Source organism: Ixodes scapularis, unplaced genomic scaffold (assembly GCF_016920785.2).
Source record: "Ixodes scapularis isolate PalLabHiFi unplaced genomic scaffold, ASM1692078v2 PGA_scaffold12__126_contigs__length_90152505, whole genome shotgun sequence".
In the NCBI taxonomy this organism is placed as follows: Eukaryota; Metazoa; Arthropoda; class Arachnida; order Ixodida; family Ixodidae; genus Ixodes; species Ixodes scapularis.
Genome location: NW_024609838.1, coordinates 17028552 through 17052248, shown reverse-complemented (window position 1 = coordinate 17052248; position 23697 = coordinate 17028552). Strand labels below are relative to the sequence as shown.

The 23697-nt window shown below is 47.8% G+C and overlaps 1 protein-coding gene across 1 annotated transcript; it reads left to right on the top strand.

Annotated features, from left to right (window-relative positions):
* Positions 1–5: 5 nt before the first annotated feature.
* On the top strand, positions 6–22687 carry LOC8038961 (thimet oligopeptidase). The gene is given in 18 exon segments (XM_029983582.3): positions 6–384; positions 387–474; positions 476–656; positions 3347–3486; positions 3701–3816; positions 4896–5065; positions 6295–6407; positions 8645–8699; positions 8779–8943; positions 9213–9374; positions 10319–10384; positions 11398–11502; positions 12234–12341; positions 12919–12992; positions 15881–16112; positions 19706–19837; positions 20506–20622; positions 22525–22687. Coding segments are annotated over 18 exon segments (2208 nt in total). The 5' UTR covers positions 6–299; the 3' UTR covers positions 22624–22687.
* The last annotated feature ends 1010 nt before the right edge of the window (positions 22688–23697 follow it).

Genomic DNA, 23697 nt, shown 5'->3' with positions numbered 1-23697 from the left:
TCAGCCATTCAGCGCCCCAGCCCCATGTTCAGTAGTTGCGTATACCTATCGCACATGCATTTTTTGCCTTTGACACAATGAACCTTGGAACTTCATCTGGAACTTTATCACTTGTGTCGTTTATGTAGCTGTCGCCTGCTTCAGCCGCTTCAGCTCGTGGTGCCGTGTGCAACCCAGATACACGTAAGCACCGAACCATATGACTGAACCAACTGAACGACTGAACATTTCATCTTTTGTTGCGCCTTGCGTCTAGCCAGCGGCGGAAAGACGTCGTGCCGATAACTGGCTTGTGTTTGATGTTCAAAACAGTTCGGATTCCGACAACTCTGATCCGACTCCGCCAGCACTCGACAGTTGTCCTCAAGGCCCGTTTGTGCACCCAAATACTGCCGGCGCCGTCGCTCTCGGTATCCAGTTACGTGAGGCGATCTTTCTGTTCAGCAATCTCGGTGACATTACCTTCGGCGAAGCGAACGGCGACCATGGAGCCCAACAAGACCACAGCACCGGGCATCCTGAGGGCTTGGGACTACGACCTCGAGCCTAAAGAGCTGCTGGCCCGGGCGACACGTCTAATCGAAGACTGCAGAGCCTTGTGCGATAAGATCGGCGCTCTCGAGGGTGACCAAATCACTTTTGACAACGTGCTTGGTGTAAGTAATTTTTTTTTTTTTTTTTTGTTATTTTGAAACGATTGTATGTTGCTGAGTCACGTTGCTGATTTCGCAGCCATGCCGGATGATATGGGTGTTTGCGGTAGGGCCATTAAAGAATGCGATCGGTGTTGAAACAGTTACTCTTCATTTTTGTTGAGTCACGTTGCTGAGTTGGCAGCTGTAAGCCAGGTGCCCTGTGTTGCGCTTTTTGGACTCCCACGGCAACTAGGGAGAGAGAAGTGACCTCAACAACGCAAAAAAAACGCAGATTGGATGTTTCTTCTGCGGAAATTCGTCATCAGCGACTCTCATTAATCAACATCCGATCTGCGTCTGCTGCGTTGTTGACGTCACTTCCTTCTCCATTGTCGCCGTGAGAGTCCAAAAAGTGCAACATAGGTCTCCTGGTGTAGAATTGAGTTTAGCGGTCGTATGGGCTCGAATTCTGAACGAGAGAAGTGCATGACCCACCCGCAGTGGCGCGTGCTCAGCTTGTGCATGCTAGTATCCCTTTGGAACAGTTGACCCTGGGATTTGTGTTAAACAACTCGACAGTCACCGCCGTCCTTCTTCGCCGTCGGCGGGGCCCGCGAGGACGTGGGCCCCCGCCTTCGCGGATGAACCCGACGTCTACTTTCCGGCCACGACGACGCCTGCAGCCGCAGCTGTTGTTCCTTTTCTGACATTGACAAGGCAAGACATCGCCACCACGGCACTCAAGGCTATCCACGCAACCCTGCGCCGACACCCGACGGCACCTGTCGGACTACCACCTCACTACCAACACCGGCCACCTCCAAAAATACTAAAATGGCGACGAGGATGGGATGAAAAAATATCGCTGTCTAAGACCATCTACTTAGGCCAGGGCCTATTTCTCGCCTGGAACAATGTTCGCGTCGTAGGGCGGACGGAACAAAAAAAAAAATGCTGTCTCGCAAGACCAGGTAACTCTCTCAGTGCGTATTAATTGCCTGGGACAATTGATTTAGACCGAGATGCATCCGAAAAAAACGAGTAAAGCTACCAAAAGAAATGAACTCGGCATTTGAAACGTTGGGCATACAGGAGTTCCGAGACGCTCTGGTTCGGAGAGAAACGAGTACTACCTGGCTCGAAGTAGGTCGCACAAAAAGAAAAGGACAAAAGGAGAAAAAATGAAAGACATTTACAACTCCCTGTAATGCCGAATTAGAGCGCAGCTCTTGATGGGGAGGAGGGGAGGATACGAAAGGAATGCGCAGGTCACGACTAAGACCCGCGCATTGCATAATGGGACTTTTCCCATAATGCAACGCACCGGACCCTCGTGACGTCGCGTGTGACGTCATTACGGGAAATGTCCCATAATGCAATGCACGGGTCACGAGTGAGACTTGTGCATTGCATGATGGGACGTTTCCCATAATGCAATGCGAGGTTACACCGAAACGTCCCATGATGCACCGCGCAGTTACTTCGAAACAACCCATAATGCAACGCAAGGGTCATGAGTGAGACCTGCGCATTGCATTATGGGACGTTTCGGCGTAACCGCACGGTGCATTATGGGACGTTTCGGCGTAATTGCGCATTGCATTATGGGACGTTTCCCATAATGCACCGCGCAGTTACGCCGGCGGCGACGCCACTCAAGCCGGGAACGGGTGCCTAAGAGCTGCGCTCTAAAACCAAACGCTAGCTCGACTGGCCCTAAATAGTCATAACGAAACGCCACAGGGCCGCGAAAAAAAAACAAAACAAAAAAACGTCGAAAATGCGCCGGTTCGTGTCAATTATGCGACCGGGACGCAGAGCTTGCCTTGAAGCTGTCGTTGCCCTTTTGAAATCCCATCCTCGTCGCCATTTTGTATTTCCGAGGTGCATCTTCTATGGGGCATACGTCGCTGGGTTGAGCATTCTTCTTAACGCAGCCTAGGGCAGCTTGCTCCAAGCCAGCTCGCCTCATTGGAAGCTCTGTCAGCGGTAGCCAGTCGAGTTCACCGAATCCGTCCCAGACGAGAGAATCGGACACGAACCACATGACTATCTCTGGGCACAAATCTCTCGCATGATCCCCCGTGCTCTTTTTTTTTTCTTTTTCCTTTTTATTTCCAGGGCGCACAGTCGCACCATCTGCTTGGCTTAGACAAGGAAGTAGAATAATTTAAAATCTTTACGCCAGGATCTTTGGATAAGCCCGTGTTCACAGGAGAATGCCGTTGGTTTTGGAACTTGGGTTTTGTTGAATCACTTTACTGAGTTGGCATTTGTATCAAATGCAACACTTCATATTGCCCGCCATTGTTCAGCGGAAGCTGATTGACAGTTTTGGATTAGATTTTAGTCCCACTCCATTCATCTGCACAAGGTGGGCTAAGGCAAGTTCAGCAAAAGAAGCCAAGTTTAACAATTTGCTTATCGCCTTGATGCAGACAGAAAAAAAGCCACACCAGTGCGACTTCACTGAGTTCCCGCCCCCAACAAAGTTAGCTGCGGTGGCAAAATCAGTGCACCAAAGAAAGAATATAATTTTTACAAGAAATGGCATGTACAATACACACAAACTATGACAACAGCTGCATGATCAGTTTCAAGGAACAGTTTCAAGTCATAGAGCAAAAACAAGTGCGCTTGGTTGACTATATTATCTAGGGTGTGACTTAATCAATTTTGTTTGTTGACCTAGCTTACAATCTCTGTTTCAGGAGCTTGCAGAGGTCGAGCGACTTTCCACGAATGAGAAGCTCTACTTGGAGCTTGCGATGTACGTTTCAACAAACAAGGAACTGCGGGATGCTAGCTCGGAAGCCTCCCGTATGCTGGACGAGTTTGAAGTCGAATGCGGGTGAGGAAATGTTCTTCCTTACTCTCCGACCTTTTCGCTTTCGTGCCTGTCGGAGGATAGTGCTGATTGTGGTAGCTACCAGAGATTCCACACCCCTTAGCAGAATCCAAACACATTGCCCGTGGACAATCATGATTACGGTAGCTACTGGAAATTCTGCACCCCTGTGAGCAGAATTCGAAGGTCTGTTTACACGTGCCGTCTGACTTTGTAGGATGCGGCCCGACATCTTTGAAAAGCTGCAAGCCCTGGAGAAAATGGACACCAGCTCTCTCTCGGCCGAGATGAAGCGCTTCCTTGAGAAATTGATCAGGCTTCGTAAACGGGACGGTAAGGTTCTGAGAGAATTCCCCGATAAAGGTGCACGGAAATCAATTCCTAGTTTGTGCTTAAAACTGAGAGTGCACCGTGGACGCATCCGGAGAGCAGCTGGCAAAGTTCTGTTCTCGCAGAGTTTTGTAAGCCTTTGATGGAGGTGCAGATTTGCACTCAAAAGGGACAGCATAGAGTTTAGGCTTTATCATTTTCAACTGGCCTCCTCCTCGTTCATATTGTCTCCACCCTTCACCCCACCTCCCTTCTTTTCCTTCGTCCAACAATGCTCAGTTTCACACAGAAACTAAACTACTAGAATGGGCTCCAGGCTTTTGGCCCCTTTACCGAGCACGTGCGCTGTTGCGGCGCAAGCATTGTTCAGGGCAAGGTGCATTACAGTGGCTTAAAGGGGGCAGTGTAGTTACCGCATATCCTCCACCATGCATCGTGAACGGCCGCTCCTTGGACGACGGTGTAGGGGGTGCTTCGATCCGCAGCTTCGTTAGGGTGCCTCCATCAGCCAGTAGATAGAGGCACCCTAACACGCTTCAAAACTAATATAAATACCTCAAAAACAATTATTTGTTTCCAGTGAACTTCCAACGACATGCTTTGTGTTCGTAGGTGAATAAAAATATGAAACTAGCAGACGACGGTGTAGTCAACATCTGTGAATCGGCCGGAGCCAATCGGGCCAAGCCGGAGCCATAGCCGGAACAACGGTGCTGCAACCACCAGTGCCACCCACGGCCGTCTTCCAACACTGTGCCGCTTCTCCGGTTTCGTTCAGTACACTACCCCTTTTAAGCCACTGTAGTGCATGTCCTTGTAACTTCGGCTTCTCCCACACTTAATGTGGAAGAAACTATAGGTAACATGGCAGCAGTGCTGAATTGCTGATGCAGCACTTGTGTCCAACTTGTACTTTGTGCTGCCAGTCTCCGGCGGGTGGCATAAAAACACGAGCACTATCGCCTCATTATCTGTGTGTTGCTACATCGCTGCCCTCGCAGTTTGGCGTAGCGAAGGAAATCTTCGGCTCGTCTTGTGACAAGCAACAAACGAAAGTTTAATGTCTAGCAATACCGCCGCAGGACTGCACCTGAGCCCCGAGGTACAGAAGCAGGTGAAGGACCTCAAGAATGAGATCAACGAGCTCTCCTTGAAATTCTCCAAGGCCATAAACGAGGAGAATGCCGTCTTGGAGTTCACGGAAGAGGAGCTGAAGGGTCTGCCCGAGGAGTTTGTCAAAAACCTAGACACGGTACGCTCGTAACGAACAACTATATTGTAGCTCGAGACAACGGCAGAGAAAAGAAACACACGCAAAACAAAGTTTGCCTTTTATTCGTGCCAGAATCCTGTGTTGGCTGCCGCCAACTCATCTGCATTTTAAGCTTTTTTTAGAGCGCAGCTCTTAGGGGCCCATTCCCAACTTGAGCGGCGTCGCCGTCGGCGTAACCAAGGTCATCCCAAGCTCACGCGACCCCCAAGGTCATCCGAAGGTCACGTGACCCCCAAGGTCACGTGACACCCAAAGTCACGTGACCCCCTGAGGTCACGTGACCCCCCCCCCCCCCCCCCCCCCCGAAATCACGTGACACCCCCCGAGGTCACGTGACCACCCCCAGGGTCACGTGACCCCCCCCCCCCCCCCCCCCGCAGAGGTCACGTGACCTCCCCGATGACGTTATCGTCACTGATGACGTCACCGGCATCCGCATCGTCATCATCACTGATGACGTCATCAGTGACGTCATTGATGACCTCACCGGCATCGTCATCGTCATCATCACGAATGACGTCACCGACATCCGCATCGTCATCGTCATCATCGCTGATGACATCATCGGAGTCCGCATCGTCATCGTCACTGATGACATCATCGGCATCGTCACGTGACCCCCCCCCCCCCCCCCTAGGTCACTTCACCCCCCCCAGTACCCTTCCCTCCTCCTCCTCAAGAGCTGCGCTCTAATTCGGTGTTACAGGGAGTTGTAAGCGGCTTTCACTTTTTTTAGAAATAATATTGGTAATTGTTATTGGGGGTGTTTGTTAAAACACGGTGCAGACGGATGCGAAGAAAGTGACATGGAAAGGACATTGGCAACGTCCCTGACCACTGTCTGCTAGATTTGGCAGATTTGGTTGACTTGGAACGTCTTAAACTTTGGTGACTATGTCAGTAGTGTACCCTCTGCAGCGGGACTGATGGTGGCCCACCCCCATTGGCTGGTGTAAGTGGTCACATGACCGAAGCGACAACCACCGGCGTTCTAGTCCGAAGTCGCATCTCGAGTCTCGGTCTGTAAACAATTCACCGAGATTTGCCTACCCCAAAAGAGTATTTGCGTAATGGGGGATTTTGCACGGTACGACCAAGGTACCGCCGCAGATCTTTAAAACCTTTATTCGTGTTTTCTACGAGTCCCGAGCAGTGCTTGCAAAGATGAGTGTTGCAATCTTGTTTCTACGGCTTCTCTCTTCACCCAGGCCGAGTCCGGAAAGCGGCGGGTTACGCTCAAATACCCGCACGTCATACCGATCATGAAGATGGCCGTCAATGCCGAAACACGCAGGAGAGTCAACTTCGCTTTTGACAACAGGTATGAGATACGGAACACCTTTTGATGTGTCGCTTCAAGGAAATTTGACGACTTCAGAACGCATTTTTACTTTTCCAAGAAGCAAATGGGATCCGTCGTCCTTACGCTTCCGTGGGCAATAATGAAGACTGGTTTACGCATTTGCATTTGAATGTAATCGATGCGTTGCTACCGCCAGCAACTGCCATCTGCTGGGTAGTCCTGAAACATTTCTGATCTGTATATATTTTATGCATCATTTTTCATTAAAGGGCAACTGCTGTCAATAACGAAACTCAAATAAACGACTGGTATATCTTCAGTGGCACAAAATATAATCGCGGCCAAAATATTACGTCGAAGCGAATCCACACACTCCACTAAAACCGATTTTAAAGATGCGACCAACTTTTCCGTAGCAGGCGGCAAGCGGGTTAGCTTTTAGCAACGTTGTTAGATTACCTCAGTTGTGGAACTCCCGCGGATGGGGGTACCCCCCCTCGCTCACTTTAATCTGCCTGCCGTCGTTCAAAGCGCCATCTAGATTTTCGTTTCATAACCTTGCGTTCCAAAGGGCAGAACTGAAGCGCCATCTAGACGCCATGCTTTGAAACATACGCATCTTGATTCCCATAGAACACACTGCAGTTACCAAAGCAGCCGTCCGGCGGCGCGTCGAGCGACGCCAGGCGAGTCTAGGTGATTGGGGGGGGTACTGTTCGTGCATGCAGCGTCGATGAGCAGTTCCGTAACTGAGCTAATCTAATAACGGCTTTTAGTCCAGCAGCACTGGCGCAGCACCATGTTGACGTCACGTTGCGGCCGTACGGCTGTTGATCGGTGTTGCCATCGCTCCAGCAGACAGTTTCGGTTTTGCCGTAGACGCCCAAAACGAAACTTTGAGCTGTGATATTAACATACTATTGAGAAAAAAAGTTATGCCTTTAAGTTCAGGGACACTGCCTTAGCTGAAAACTGTCGTAATCCCAAATTTAAACATTGACTGGAGTTGCCCCTTAATTATTTCTGACAATGTTATCAGTGACCATTTCTTATAGATGTAGTGCTTGAACCTGACCTCCCATATACAATCGAGCTCGGTTATATCACACTCCGGTATTTCGAATTATTGTTTATATCAAACAGTACAACCATCCCCTTGAAAATCACATGTAATGCCATAGGAGCGTTGTCTTTTTGTATCGGAACTCCTATGATTCCCATGGCGAACCGACCAAAGCCCCACTGTCCGTTGCTTTTCCCGCGATCCGATTGCGCCGGTGGCGAGCACATTGCTTGCGTTGCGGGGCTGGCAGACTGCCAAGCCAGCATATGCAGCGTAAGTAAGTTATGCAGCGAAAAGCAGTTTTAAAAAAGAAAAACAACAAATCGAAAAAAAAAAATAGTGGAGGATGGCAAAAGCAAGGGGTAGGGCAAGCGCACGCGCGCATAGGGAGAGCAGGGAGTGCCCGCTGTTGGAACAGTAGCCTGCACCCTTTCCCCAAACACTGCTGATGCTGCTCGACCTCCTAGCCCCAAAATAAAATGAGCAGGAAAAAAACAAGTTTTCGGCAAGTCATCTGTGTCGACAACAACAGTTGTGCAATCACACTTTGAGGGCCTTGTCTTTGTTTACCTTTTCTTTTTGCCGTTATTGCTTTGCCCCTTTTTTCCCTTTTCTTTTTTTTTTGCCTTTCTTTTTTGTTGCTTGCTGAACTTTTTTTATGCGTCTCTCTTTTTTGTTTTTCTTTCATTTTTCTATTTTATTATTTTCGTGTTTTGTCGCTTATGTTGTGTGAAGGTCCCGGCCAGGCATGCGTGTAAGCGCGGCTGTGTTTGCAATATGTGGCAACTACGCTTTACTGTATTTAGCAGCTCTTGGATGCTCTATTTGGTAAGCGATCCCGTTTGTCGCGACCTTCGGTAATAGCAGAGACGTTAGGAAATTTTAACTCGAGCTTAATTTAACATATTTTTGTATTCAAAGGGCATCATAAGTAGTTTGATATATCAATACTTATTGATGTTGGTATTGATATATCAAACTATTTATGATGCCCTTTGAATTCAATATATCCGGGTTCGACTGTACTGCCAAAACTTCACTCTAGTTAGTCGCAAATCGGAAGTTTCCCTGATGGAAGACGCTTCAGTGGTTTCTCGCTGTAAGTGGTCACAAGACAGTCGATCGCACTCGGATGCAGACTTGTGAACCAGCCGCTACTCGTAATATTTCTGACCAAGAACCTCACTTCCAGGTGTGTCGAGGAGAACACCCCTCTCCTAGAAAAGGCCATCTGTCTAAAACACAAGGTACAGCCCTTCGATCTGTAGTCTCCGAGGAGGCCCGCTTACTGACAGCGTTTCGGTGTCGTGACGTCTCGTCCTCCAGAAAGCCAAGCTCCTTGATTACGAGACCCACGCGGACTTCATCACCGAGATCCTGATGGCGAGGAAAAGCGGCAACGTGCGTCGTTTCCTCACCGAGCTCGCGGAGAAACTGCAGCCACTGTGGCAGAAGGAGAAGCAGCTGCTGCTGCAGTACAAGAAGGAAGAGGTGCGACAGCACTTCATTGTCTAGAACCAGTTGTGGCCACCAGACGTGTAACAAAGTAATGCCTTTGTTACTTCTGAACATGTATCAACACATCAGTGACAAATGTCGCCTGTTAACTCGAGCCGATAACAAAAGCAGATGACAAATTTTGTTTGCTTGTTTTAGCAATTTGCGGTACTTGTGTTCAAGCAAAGTGGTGCTTGCGTTCAATCAAGGAAGCACTTTTTTGCAGTTGTGTGTCTCGAAGTTTCTCATGTACATTGCTGCAGTGCGAGAGCCAAGGAATTCCCTTTGACGGCAAGCTCAATGCTTGGGACCTGTCGTACTACAAGAACCTGGTGGAAGAGCGCGTGTACAAGGTGGACCAGGAGAAGCTTCGGGCCTTCTTTCCTCTGGATGTGGTCACCAAGGGGCTCTTAGGAATATATGAGGTATGCACCGAGTGTGCGGCGCAAAGAAACTCCCTGACCCCTCCTTTCCAACATCGAATGTTCAGGTGGCAATGAGTTAGCGCATCTGGCATTGACTCGTTGCCACTCCTGAGAATTCCGTGCAAATAGGGTGGCACAAACGGCCTGCGTCCATGCTAGGATGAGGCCGATGAATTCGGATCACTGAATGCAGAAAGCGCAACACGTTTGGCGCCAAAAAGGGATTGTTTTTAGATACGGCAACGCAAACGAATGGCCTTTTATGGGATGTTGGCGGTCCATTATAATTAAAAATGCATGCATCCACATGTTTTAAGAAAAAGTTACTTGACAGAAAGAAGTCATCTGGGAGCCTTCATAGCAACAGCCATTGTTCCACTTCGTTTCGAAATGGTGCAATGTCGTCTGCTCTTCGGAAGCATACTAGCATATTTCTTCTTGGTGTTCCTTTGTTTAGCTTATGCCACCTTTGGAGTTTGTTGGAGCCGCCTCGGTGGCTCCGAGGTGAGAGCGCCGGCCTACGGATCCCCAGGTGGCGGGTTCGAATCCCGACCGAGGTGCTTGCAATATGACGGAGGCTTATTGCAGAGAAGGCGCCGTGTAACCGAGCTTTCGGTTGCACGTCAAAAGATCCCCAGGTGGTCGAAATTAATCCTCAGTCCTCCGCTGGGGCGTGCCAGATGCCCGTCGTAGGTTTGGCACGTAAAGCCCCCAAATTTGACTTTGGAGTTTGTTGGGCCTTAGTTTCTGCTGTAAGGAATGTCGTTGGAGCCTTGGATTACCTACCGGGTTTCTAGTACGGCTGAAACACTTGCAAATATACTGCTTCGACCATTTTGTGTCGTACTACAAAGAAATCTGCCTTTGCGTTTTCATAATTCTCGTCATGCTGTTGCGACAGGCGTTACTGTATCTTTACGTTTAATGGGTGCCTGTATTGACAGACGCTGCTAGGCCTCAAGTTCGACAAGGTGGAGCACGTGAAGTTGTGGCACTCTGAGGCTGAGCTGGTGAGTCGACCGGTCAATTAGGTCGTTCGTTGCAGCTCGAGACGGTATTGCCTCGGACTGTAGTTTGTTTCACTTTATGTGCGAGCGACATGTTTGAAAGTGCACTTAAAAAGTTTTATGCAAAAAACAATGTTCAAGTAAGAAATATTTTTCAAATGGCATGCGCGTGGGTGCAAAGAAAGCACTGCACTACCGTAAAATCCTGTAAGCGCGCCGTCCCTTGAGAGATCGCCCACCCCCCGATTGATGTCCGACGGGAATCGCGCATTAACGGCGCAATCGGCGGTGCCAATGTGTCCGAGAAGCAAGTTCATAGTGGGTTCCCATGCCCATATCGCTCGCAGACCTGTGATCTGCGCGCGATATCGGCTCGCATAACATGCTGGTTGTTCCCGCCTGTATATTGCATTGTGAAATGCGAATTCGCTGCGTTTGCGATTTGCAGTATCCGTTCCCGAGTTCGTGGCGGATTCCCATGTTTTTGTCCGCGATCTGCGCGCACGATATCAATTTTTAGCTGTAAGTAACACGCGCGAGTTGTTCCCACGTATTTATTGCATCGTGAAATGCGATTCTGTTGCGTCTGCAATTTGCGGTATTTGTTTCTGTAACATGCAAGTTTGTAGCGTATTCCCGCGTTTTTGTCCGCAATCTGTGCGCGCGATATTGGTTTCCGTGACAGGCAAGATTGTAGCGGGTTCTCGCGTCTTTATGGCACCATGAAACTTGAATCTGCTGCGTCCGCGATCTGCAATATCCGTTCCCACGTCACATGGTTTGTAGCGGGTGCCAGACGCTTATCATTAATATTTGATAAAGTTTTGCTGTGGCATCCCTAAAGATAGCCCACCCCATGTTTTTCACCATTTATCTCTTCATTCTGGGTGTGCGTCCTTGCGGGATTTTACGGTATATATTTTTGCACATTTGGAATGGATCCAAGACTAGCCAAGAAGGCTACAGATCCAGGCATGTTTGTGCAGTGTGTTCTGTGTTTCGTTTCCTCTCTGCAGTTCAAGGTGACGGACGTCGCCAGCCAGGAACTTCTAGGTTACTTCCTCATGGACCTGTTTCCGAGGGAAGGGAAGTACAGCCACTTCTGCAACATCCCCATGCAGGTGGGTGCGCCTTCAAACCGTCGCCGTTCCCCAAGCTTTGGCTAGCAGGGGGAAAGATCATTCTGCCTTTAAGATCGACAAGCAGCCAGAAAGGAGGAACATCCCTCAATTCTTCCTTTCTGTGGAGAGTAGCTCAGAGACCTGCTCTTGTGGGGAGAGGAGGAGAGAAGAGAGGGAATGGAAAGAAAGAAACCGGGAGCCGATTTTTTGCTTGGCAGAAGAAGATTATGTAGGTCTGCCTTCGAGCTTTGCGAGTCCATTTTAAAGCTGACGAGCTTTGTGCCATTAACTCGTGTACTGTGCCGCTTTTTTTTGCTTTCGTGTCGTAACTGGAACAAAACGGGGATCGGTGGTTGAGTCTGTTACCACTTCATAGCCCGGAGCAGGTGGAGTGAAAGCTTGCGCTACGGAGCCCGGGAATTCTGGGTTGAACGATCCGTCCCGGCCCAGTTTGATCTGGACGGGCATCGTGTATCATTACAGCATGATGCACGTCAAGGCCCCCTGGCCAGCAGTGGCTAAATTTCTGATCTACATCAGAAACGCCAGGTGCCCACGGGGGACGTGTAACCTTCTGCTGTCTAAACAAACACACAAAACAAAGCGGAGTTAGATTGTTTTGTCGGCTGAGGACGAGACGGTGCCCTCTTGCGTTCGTAAAAAAAATCCGCCAATGCTTTCAACCTCATCCAGTGCCAACGAGACCAAAACTGCGACCGTTTTTTGCGCAGCCTGGCTGTCGTACTGCCGACGGATCGAGGCAGCTGGCGGTCGTGAGCGTCCTGTGCAACTTTCCGAAACCCACCGCCGACAAGCCTTCTCTCCTGACCCACAACGAAGTAAGCCCTCTTCAAAATCTTTTTTTAACTGTCGGAGAAAAGGTCAAGCTCCGCTGGGGCACCTCAGAGCACTCCCGAAGTGCTTGAGTTCATACTTTGACCATGTTTTTGCTGGGACACCCACATAGAATATAAAGGCGACTGTGCTAATTCTGCACTCGTAACCATCCGGCAGTACATATTTGATAATAATAGTTGTTTGGAGTGCCACTCTCGTTGTCAGACAATGCAGTAGGCGCAGTTCACGACGTCAACAAATTGCCATTCGTTTGGCCAGGCTTCTTAATAAGCTAGTTGTCAAAACAAATAGGTCCTTGTACTTCGAACGCTATGCTCACCGAAGCATACTAAATGCTTTATGTAAGGTTGCAAGTCACACTTGGGGTAAAGTATGTGGCACGGACCCAAAAAGTGACAGTGGAGACTTTAAAAGAGCGGACACCGTTTCAACAACTGAAGAAATGTGTCCTACTCTGTCTCTTTATGCGAGTCACTGTCGTTTGTACTGCCGATTGTTATTGCGAGTTTCAGGGGTTTTGTGTTTGCAGTGTGCATGATAGTTTTTTTTCCTTTTCAGGTGACGACCTTCTTCCATGAATTCGGCCACACGATGCATCACATCTGTTCCAGGGCGAATTTGGTTGAGTTTGAGTGCGTTCTGTTTTCCTGAAGTTTCCACAAAGAAGCTCTTTTCAACTAGGAAGGGGGACAAGTGGTTGAGTGTGTTGTCGCACCGCACCTCGGTGCACGGGGTGCGATAGCTCGCACTGCAGAACCCATTTTAATCTCCACCCCTTCCCCTTTTTATCTGGACCAGCATTGTACCAGGATGCCGTGGTGTAAACACTGCTATGTGGTGCGTGCGTAGTCCAGATTTTTTACGTGGTCTCCGATTTGCCTCGGAATTGAGCAAATGCAAAAATTGCCATCGCTGAAGTAGTGACCCAAATATTAGGCCAAATTAATATTTTTTTCCACAAAGTTGTTGAATTTACAATTTTGGTCCTCACTGCCTTTTTCAAACTAAGAGTCTCCACTGGCAACGACGGAAAAGTGACACCATCGGCGGGCAGAGGTTCGCTGTTTGAATGGTAGAATTTGTCCTTAATTATTTACGAGAAATTTGGTGGCACGACATGAATGTTTGGGAAGCTAGCTCACTCGAGCGCCCGTCCAGCAGCACAAAATAAAGTTGCGCCACACTGTGTTTTCTAGAGCACCTGCTCGGCGAAGCAAGCCTGCATGCCAGTGACGTCACGCCACTGAAAATGTGCGGTTGTATTACAGCGGAGCTGCTAAGGGCTAGTTTCCCCAGTTTCGTGTCCATAGACAAATAAATCTCGACACAAAACTCTCGAGAGCTACCGCTATCTATGAACGACAGCGGCAACCAGACAACTGGCTTGCCGTTTGTCTGGTTGCCACCGTCGCTCATAGATGGCAGCCTTTCCAGCCTTTCCACTCTGGTTTTCACTAGAGTGGAAAGGCTGAATTTCTCTACACGTCGTCCTTGAGGACGATGCCTCGAGACGACGTCCTTTAAGCGCCATCCTCGAGGTCGTCCTAGAAGTTGTGCTTGAAATCGTCCGAGACGTCGTCCTTGAGGTCGTCCTAGACGTCATCCCTGAGGTTGCCCTAGGCGTTGTCCTCAAGGTCGTCCTTGAGATCGTCCTGGACTTCCTGTAGGCGTCGTTCTTGAGGTCGTTTTTATCAAAGTACTGATCTGCTGGTCTTCCTTCGCCAGAGTGGAAAGGCTGAAAGTTTTTTTAATGTTGGTTTTGACACCACCTTCACTGGACAATTTCACAATGACTTGTGTATTTTGCAGAGCTGGCCAAATTACTCATATTTTGTAATTAAATTACATTACTAATTACTTTGCTGAAAATTGCTGAAATGTAATTAAATTACATTACAAATTACCACAGCCAGAAAGTAATTAATTACCATTACAAATTACTTTTAAAAGTAATGACATTACTTTCGCATTACTTCTGTATACTTTTAAATATAAAGGAGCTATTGATAACTTCCTTTTACAGATAACTTTATTTACATTATTTACACAGTTCATGGCACACAGCTAGAACTCTCTGTTGCATGTTTACCGATGGACAGAGGAACGCACGCGACTGATCCGTTTCCCACCCCAACCCGGACAACTATATTTGGAGATGACTGAGGACCCTACGCAGATTATCTCTGGGAGGGGGGAGAACAATTTTCATTGTTCGCAAAATCGCGTCGAGGGCCGTTCCACCAGGGGCCTTAGTTCGACCTACTTCCCCTCCTTCGTTTCCCGAGAATGTCGAGCAGAAAAGCTCGAATGGAAGGCACTTACCAGCCCTATTTCTCAAAGTGGAAGATAACACAGAGAGGGTACGCAGTATGCATCAGAAAAAGTAACCGGAAACTTTCAAGAGGGCCAGAAAACGTTGAATGCAAAACCGCAAAACATTGGTAGAGAATCGCGCTGAGCGGGTTTTCACAGTTCAAGAGAGTGGCAGAAAATGTCTAGCTGACAGCGGGCGCGAGAGTCGCACCAGCCGCATTAGCATCAGCAACATAGCGGCGGCCGAAGAGCGTTTTTTGGAAAGGTGTAGAGGAAAAAGAAAAAGTAAAATAAAAAGAAAAGCGCTTTTGTGTATTGCGGACACAAAAATATGCCTGGTGCGAAAAAGTAATTAGGTAATTTAATTACAATTACCGTCGCTGGAGTAATTCATTACATTACTAAATTACCTGCTACAAAAAGTAATGAATTACATTACTAATTACTGGAACAAGTAATTAAATTACTGTAATTTCATTACAGTAATTACATTACTGCCAGCTCTGGTATTTTGTGATACTACCATATTTTCCAAACTATAGTTAGCGGACTATACATGTTTAAATGTTGAAATTTTATCCGGTGTGAACTATCTACAGGCGCAAACTGTACAAGGATTTATATTTTTCTAGATTGCTCACTTTGACATAAGTTGAAGGATTTTATGAATAACAGAGCATATTAATGTTGATTTATGTATGATACAAGCTTCTTTGTACGCTAATGCAGCTGGCACTTGTCAAGGTGGGCTGTGTATGACCATTTTTACGTTTGGACTATGCACAGCTTGCAGACTATGCACCAGGTGTGGGCTACCTAGGCAATTTTTGTCTTTGACCCCAACTTCGCCCTCGCAGACTATGTGCCAGATATGAACTTTAGTCCAGAAAATACGCTAAATAGCATGCCGAAAATTGTAAAGGCCGGGATTCATAAACAATAGTTGGGGTAACTAAAAAAACTGCTGGAGTGCCCATTTTAAGACCCCGTTTAAACAGTGTGATTGCTCTGTCTAAATTTCTTGCCTACAACTGAGATACCAGACACCAATGGAGGCCGACCAACTTCCTGCTGCCCAAACAAATCTGCAGCACACTTACAATTTTACGTCGGAAGGCATCAATAGCGTTCTTGCCAAACTCACGAAATTCAAATAGACTTCCTGGCATTAACAGCACCTTCTTCTATGGCTTCGGATGGCTTGCAGGGGCACGAGGGTTGAGAGGGACTTCGTGGAGTGCCCGTCTCAGATGCTGGAGAACTGGTGCTGGGACCTGGAGGCCCTGCGGCTCATGTCCGGCCACTACTCGACCGGGGAACCGATACCGGAGGACCTGGCCAAGAAGCTGATGGCCTCTCGCCTCGCCAACGTGGCCCAGTTTAACCTGAGGCAGGTCAGCCTCGCGCTCTTCGACCTCGAGCTGCACTCGCGACCCGAGGTGAGCGTGACTTGCACCCCACTTTGATCCTTTCGATTTTTTCCTCAACGTTTCAAAATGCCCTTGGTTAATCCTGGCACCAGGTGGCAAACGAGTGTGACCACCCTGTATTACGTTTTCCGGTCTATAAGCCGCACCACTGTATAACTCGCGAAAAAGTCAGTATATAAGTCGCACTTCTTTGCGTTTGTTCATGGCTCCGTCTCTTGGGCCACCAAAAAGGGAGGCCGTCGACGGGTGCTTTGCCAATTTTTTTTTGTCATAAATGTCGTTGCAGCTTACGTCCTGCACAGACGAGGTTAAAAAAAAATGATGCTTGCTTATAAAGTTTTCAAGGAAAAAATAGTGACTTATACGCCGGAAATTATGGTACTGTCAAGTTACGAAGCTTAGAGGGGCCCTGCTATCATATTTAAGTGTCTACCTTTTTTGCATTTTCCACGTCTTTTGGGGTTCGGGCAAGTCGGCGAGCACGGAGAGAGTCACTCAATATCAGTGCGTCATATTTTAACCGGACAACGCGGAAACCTCCTCCACCTACGGGGGCGACCCACGGTACCGAAAGCGCGCGAAATGTAAGGTATTTGGTTCTGGATTTACTACTGGCCAGAGCCCCGCTAAAAGCTTTTTTTTAGTCAAAATACAAAACATAAGTGGTGCAAACTGTTTCAGATATTTATGAAAGTAGTTTTTGTTCAGTATTTTAGGTCAGAAAAGAAACAAATGCAGTTTATAAAGTCCGGAAGCCAGAAATGACAAGTCGACATACCCGCCACCAAGCGATAAAAAAGGCGGCGCATACTAGAAAGGAATTATGGGATCAAGCTCCAATGAGCGGCGAGCGTAGAAAGCTCTCGGATGTACGCGGCAGCGCTGCAGTCGTTTACGGACTCGAAGATCCAATCGGTTCCAAGCGTTCCGAAGACCTTCGGCGCAGGTTTGGCTTGCTGCTTGGCCGTTTTGCGGTATGGCAGCGCGAAGTGGCTCCCGTTCTGAACTGATCTTTACCCCGGGCTTGCTGTTGTTTGTGGCCAATGAAGCGTCATGCCGAACGAATTAGTGTTTAATCGCGCAGCAAATGCAATGCGAGCCGCCCTGGCTGCCCGCTTTATACAGCCTATTAAGATCATGCTTTAGTGGCGCCGTCTCGCGCCGTCGACACGGAGTGCGGCAGCCCTGAGCGCTTGCTGAGCTTACTACCCCCCTTCTAGTTCACAGCCACTCAAGCAACCAAGGACGTCATGAACGATGTTATTTTTTGTTTGTTTTTGTAATTTTAATTCCCCTATAACTTTTAAAATAAAGCGAAATTCGAGAAAAAAAAAGTTTCATTAAGTTACTACGTTTAGTGCGCTCAGGTTTGGTGCAAATTAAAAACCAGTAAAAAAAGTCATTGCAGGGCCTTTTTAAAGAGACACTGACACTCCCAAAATTTATTTTTTATTTTTTGCTAGGCGATTTATTATGGTGTCGGAAGACTACCAATCAAAATTTTGCTACAGCGTCGCATATATTCTTAATAAAGTAAAAAAAACGCAACTGCTCGAAACCGAAACAGAAAGTTACCGGCTGTGCAACTTTTGTTTTTCTTCCTGTCAACGTATTTGCCGTTTTTTGGAAGCCACAAAAAATGGGCACCATATTTTTTTCTATATTTAATATTGTGTGTGTGCCTTCGATGACCCATGACTAGAGTTCCTGTATAGGCTCCCTGCTGGAGCCAGAGTTGCGCGTTCGCCCCCGGAGTGCTGGCTTTCCTGCACGGCATGCGGAGTCTGCTCCTCACGTGACTGAATTCAACGAATAGCGGCACCGCACGTTCGAGGCACGCGGCACGCTCAAACGCAGGGAAGCGTACGCCGGGGTGATCGCGACGTCTTCTTTCCTGCACGATACTTGATCCCGCTCCTCATGTGATCAAACCTCGGCGAATAGCGGCGCGGCAGCACGTGGAAAACAGACGCGCAACTCTGACTCCCGTAGGGAGCCTATACAGGAACTCTGGTATAAACCATAGAAAATGGCACGTGACCACGAAGAAGAGAGTGAGCAGTGGCGTACCAACTTGTTTTTGAGTGTGGGGGGGGGGGGACAAACCAGACATCCCCCCCAGGACCGGGGGGCGGTGCCCTTGGTATCCCTTAGGCACCGCCGGCCGCTGTTTGCCCTGCCCAGTAACGGCTATTTCAGGGGGGGCAAAACACGTCTTGCTCCCCCCACTCTGAGATCTGGGAAGGCAAGCGCCCCCCTTGCCCCCCCCCCCCCCCCTTTCCCCCCCCCCCCCAGTTGGTACGCCCATGAGAGTGAGCACGATTCAAACCAGCTTGCTCTCGATCGGCGGTTTTCAGGTGGAAGGAAAATTAACTTCGAGCCGCGAATTGTTTTCTTGGTAATTTTGCCCCCATACGTCATGTACAAGTAAAAACCTTGGCGAGCATAAATACCCTGTCAGTGTCTTTCAGAGGGAACTCTACGCAGAAAAAAAAAAAACTCTGCAAAAATATTTGATTTTGAAAAATGCCTTTTTACATTCGCCAACATCTAGAGAGTATTCCCAGAAAGTTCCATTTGTTTACAGTGCATAGTTATTTTTTTATAAATTATTTTCAGTCCAACAATGCTAAAGAAAAGGTAGAGGTTTGAGCACTTTGAATGCGTTTTTCTCAGTTCGTCTTTTTGGCAGCCAATCCCACCTTAATATAACTATCGTTTCAGTATTTAACTATAGAGAGACTTAATATTTGCAGTTTATATGCCAAAATATTATGGAGCCGGTTATTAGGGATTTAGATTTTGCATTTGCAAGTTCCTTTATTATAAAAAAAAAAAGATTGTTATTTGCCAAACTTACTAAATGTTAAAAAAAAAAAATCATAAATATTTTTTTTTTTTATTTTGAAAATGCACATTTTCTTAAATTTCTTTTCATAGTAACTGGAAACAGGTACTCCAGTATGCATTCCACCAGAAAAATATGTGGTTATCTCAACACCATTTCTCAACGATAGATTCATTGAGCAGATTGCGTGCAAAGCTATGCTTTAGTTTGTTCTATGGGTATATAGTACCTCATAAAATTGGATCATAGGTCTGAAACTTTGCATACCGTCCTTCTCTATGGCTACAAACACCTCTTGCAAATACAGTGTGGATTGAATGGGCAGTTCAAAAGTTGACGTTCCCTGGTAGTAATAATAATATTTTATTTACACATAAAAAGAACTACCCTGGGTGACGTGCGAGGCTGAGGAGATGGTGGAAACCCGTATGCGATGCGCCTGCTGGCCAGTCACCCAGGGGAAACTGGGGGGAACGTAGTAAACATAAATACATAAATAGGATTGCCCCCCTTTAACATGTTCACGGGAGGCAATCGTTTTTGGTGCGAGCGTAGTGTGCTCGCCATAACTTGGGACACTATTGACCAAACGAGGTCGTCGATGCTGCTGTTCCTTTTTCTTTCCTTTCGTGTTGTAGAAAAACAAGCTTCTGACGTCGCACCAAGGATACCACCATCTTTAGTGCAACGTCTGAAGCCAGGTGTGCCGTGACTGCATACGCTAAGCCTCGAAAACGTTGCTGCGGTTTTTCAGGCGGATACGAGGAAGGTGTTCCGAGAGATCCAGGAGTCGCTCTTGGGATACCCTCCCCAGGAGGGGACCAACTTTGCAGCCAGCTTCGGCCACTTGATGGGAGGCTACGATGCCCGGTACTATGGATACATGGTGGGTGTGCGTAGCCAGCAGAGGTGGTTACCTTACCTTAGTGTTAGTTGGTGGCAGAAATACATTTCATATGATTACGTATGGTGTTTCTGTTTTTGGATGGTGTTAACCAACCAGTTTTTCAATGAGACGCGTCAAGATGAGGAAAATGGTGGTCGACTAAGCCCACAAATACTTGGGGATGAATGGCGTCAGGTGCCAGGCTTCATTTTCTCGTTAAATGTTTCGGGAAATCGCTTGTAACTTTTGAATAAAATAATGGTTAGCTTTAAAACTTTGGCATCTGTCCCGAATAGCTAGTGCCACCTTTGCATGGAGACTGAGTGTTAAAGGATGCACAATTTATTTTTCTAGTAAAAAAAAAAAAAGTGTGTTCAATTTGTTTCGGGGCACGCACGCTGTAGGTTCGTACTCTGCAGTATGACAAGCGTGTTCCAATTAAACCACAGCCCTCCTCCGGTGATGCTAAAATCTAAGCAAGACCAATGGAGTCGCACGGAAAGGCCCCTCTGTCGTGCAAGGGCAGTGCTACGCAGTGGCTCGTATTTTGTTTTGCGGGATTGATTTTTTATGCTTAACTTTTTGCGGCAAAGGGATTAGTAAAACAGAACTCTTTGCCGGTCCCACGAAACTTGTTATGAAGGTGTTCGACTGTATTTTCCTTGCAGTGGAGCGAAGTGTACAGTATGGACATGTTTGACGCAAGGTTCAAGAAGGAGGGTATCCTGAACCCGAAGACTGGCATGGACTACCGCGAGAAAATTCTGTGCCCAGGAGGCAGTCTGGTATGTTTCTGTGGTCGCCATGTGTTGGCACTCTGTGGCCGGTGCATCTGCTTTATGAATACCAATCATCTAACCAAATGCTGGTCTTCCTGGTTTGACATACAGTCAAACCCACTTATAACGATCTCAGATATAACGACCAGCTTTCAGAAAATGTAGGAATTCAGGACCCTACCCATTAAAATCGGTCCAGATAAATCGACAGTTTTTCGAAGCATCATACTGTTACAGCGAGCACTCAAAGTCCGCTTTTGGAAGAGAAAACAAAATTCATGTGCGTAAAAAGAAAAAAAAGTATAAAAAGAGCTACATTTCGGGCGCGGCGCTCCGAGAGATTCGCTCAAGGTCATTTCCACGGCCGCGCGCAGCGTGCTTCCCCAGTGAGAAAACAAAACTACAAAAGCAAAACGCCCTCCCGAGTCGCTTAGTCCGCTGACTGTGCGTGCGCGGGAAGGAGAAGGAGGATGTCGACTCTCACGCCGTGCTGCGTTTATTCGTTATATGTTTGCATACTCTATTCAACTCAAGAAGAACTGCTCGGTATAAGTTGGCCTAAATACAAAATCGCAAATATATGGTTGTGCTACTCAAAAAAATAGGGGGCAGGAAAGTATACACAACGTTTCGGGCGGACGACCAGAAGGACGTCCGCCCGAAACGTCGTGTATACTTTCCTGCCCCCTATTTTTTCGAGTAGCACAACCATAAATTTGCGATTTCGTGTTTAAGCTCACTATGCTTGGCAGCACCCCGATTCTCTCGGGTGGCTAGCCCCATCGCCATCATGACCGTTTGTTTACGTCCGCCATTTTGGTATCCGTTGTCACGCTTGGCTCGGAAGAGCGGACACTTTCACACACGTCTCACATGAGCTTGCAACACTCCTTTCCTCCCAGCGCCATTTCCCACTGCCCCCCATCTCGCTGCTTCTTGCGACCCCCCGGGAGTGAGGACAGGCACTGTCCCTAGGAATCCCCCTCCTAGGGAAGGAGTGTCCCCGCACGGTTCCGGTTGTTGGCGGCTCCACACACTCCTTACGCCGTATCATGCACATTCTCTCGCGTCTACGGACTCTTGCCTGTCGTTTTAAAGTGGGGAAAAAAAAAGTATATTCTAGGAGGCTTTATTTAAGCGAGAGGGAATCACGCTGGCGGAAGAAGGTAACAACTCAGCAGCACGAGCTCGCAAAGTGTTTGAAAGACGACCCTGCCAGAGGCAACGGCTGCGCACTTGTACATGCGCAGCAAGCACTTAAAACGCCTTAATTTTTTTTTTTTTTTTTTTTTTTTTTTTGTACTGTTGCTGTTGATGTTGTGGGGGCTTGGGACCAGTCAAGCTGTGCTAACAGCCTTTTTTTTTCCAAGCCGCCCTCCAACCTGTATTTTGTTGGAAATGAACTCCTATTCTTATTATTATTATTTCATTAAATCTGTTCTATGAGGTATGTGGTCAATTTTCATTATTTTACTTGCGTGGTAGAATCGGCAGCAATTTACTTTTTGATTATCTGAAAGCTAAATCTGCCTGCGTGTTAGAATCATGCAAACAGTTTCTTTAAATAAAGAGGTGGCAGAGGGAAACTACCAATACCAGCTTCATAATCCTTATTTATAACGTGTTTTAAAGGTAAGTCCAGATATAATGAACTACTGATAAAACGACCACTTTTCGTGGAACTATCACGTTCGTTATAAGTGGCTTTGACTGTATGCTAGTATACTACTGCATCAGTATTGTCAGCACAATATGTAAATGCTGTGCAGCCAAGGGCACGATAGAATGAGCCACCCTGTACTTGCCACCTAGCTAGCGCAGCAGGAGGCGAAAGCTTCCATCCTATTAGAAGAATGAAGGGGGCCGTTCAGTCAAGTGAAGTCTTGCCTTCTTTTTTCTCGTCTCAAGGATGGCGAAGTGATGCTGAGGAACTTCCTGGGCAGGGAGCCAAGCACAGAAGCATTCCTAATCAGCAAGGGACTGTCCACTGCAGTTCCAGCATCATAATTTTTCTTAACAAAGAGAAGCTGAGCAATGCTCATTTTGAATAAATGCTTTTTACAATCTCGTAGCACGTCTTTTCATTTAAGAATCTATTCATTCCAACGAACAGTTCGAGTGTGCTAAATAAATTGTGCGAATTGGGTGGAGTAGTCATATGGCTTTGCATGGTCCACACTCATAATATTGGGTTGTCCGAATCTACCAGTTTGGGAATTACTGGACCAAGAATAGGCTTAGTGGAAACTGTTACCGGACATTGAATGAAGCTAGATACCGTTGGCTCAGTGTAGGCCTGCATACGAAGCAGAAAATTGAAAGTGATAAGAAAAAAATGAATGTCAGCAAATAAAAAGCTCGAGGTACACCTAAGCACTTCTGATGAGTCGTGAATGCAAAAGCATGCGAGTCGCTTGTCCGCTCCCTTTTTCGTCTGCTGTGTACTTTTCGTCGCCGGTCAGAACGCGTGCTCCCCTGGTGACCTTAAACGCTGCGTGTTAATGGCGCGCTGATGGACACGCAGCGCCGTGGGGTGAGCGGTCGTGGAAACTGACGAGCGCAGCGGCCAATGGGAGCCCCGTCGATGCGCGCCAGCCAGTGGAACCGAAGGCAAAATCGCGAAAACTACGCCGTTTTCGAGCTTCAAACTGATGACATCAGCTCTCTCCGTGGGACAGTCAATGCTTTCGCATTAGAAGGAAAGTCAAAGAAAGAAGCCACCTTTGGCATAGACTAGAAATCCCTGTGCTCTGACAGGTACTATCGGGGAAAAATGAAATGCGAACAGAAGAGCGCGTGGCTCGCGGTACAGGCTGCGCCACCTGGAAGTGAGCCTAGGGTCGAGGGTGCCTGGCCTACTCCGATGTGTTCACGCCCTTCGCTCTGCGCTCCCCAAGCTTTGGCAGTGCGCCCCTCGGTGCGCTGAAAGCTATCACCGCTATCTTTGCTCGCTCGGCGTGTGCGGCGAGCTTCTTCGCACCGCACAGATAGCGGTGATGCTTGCAGCGTACTGAGAGGCGAGCTGCCGAAGCTTGGGGAGCGCTGAGCGAGAGGCATGAACACATCAGAGTAGGCCACGCA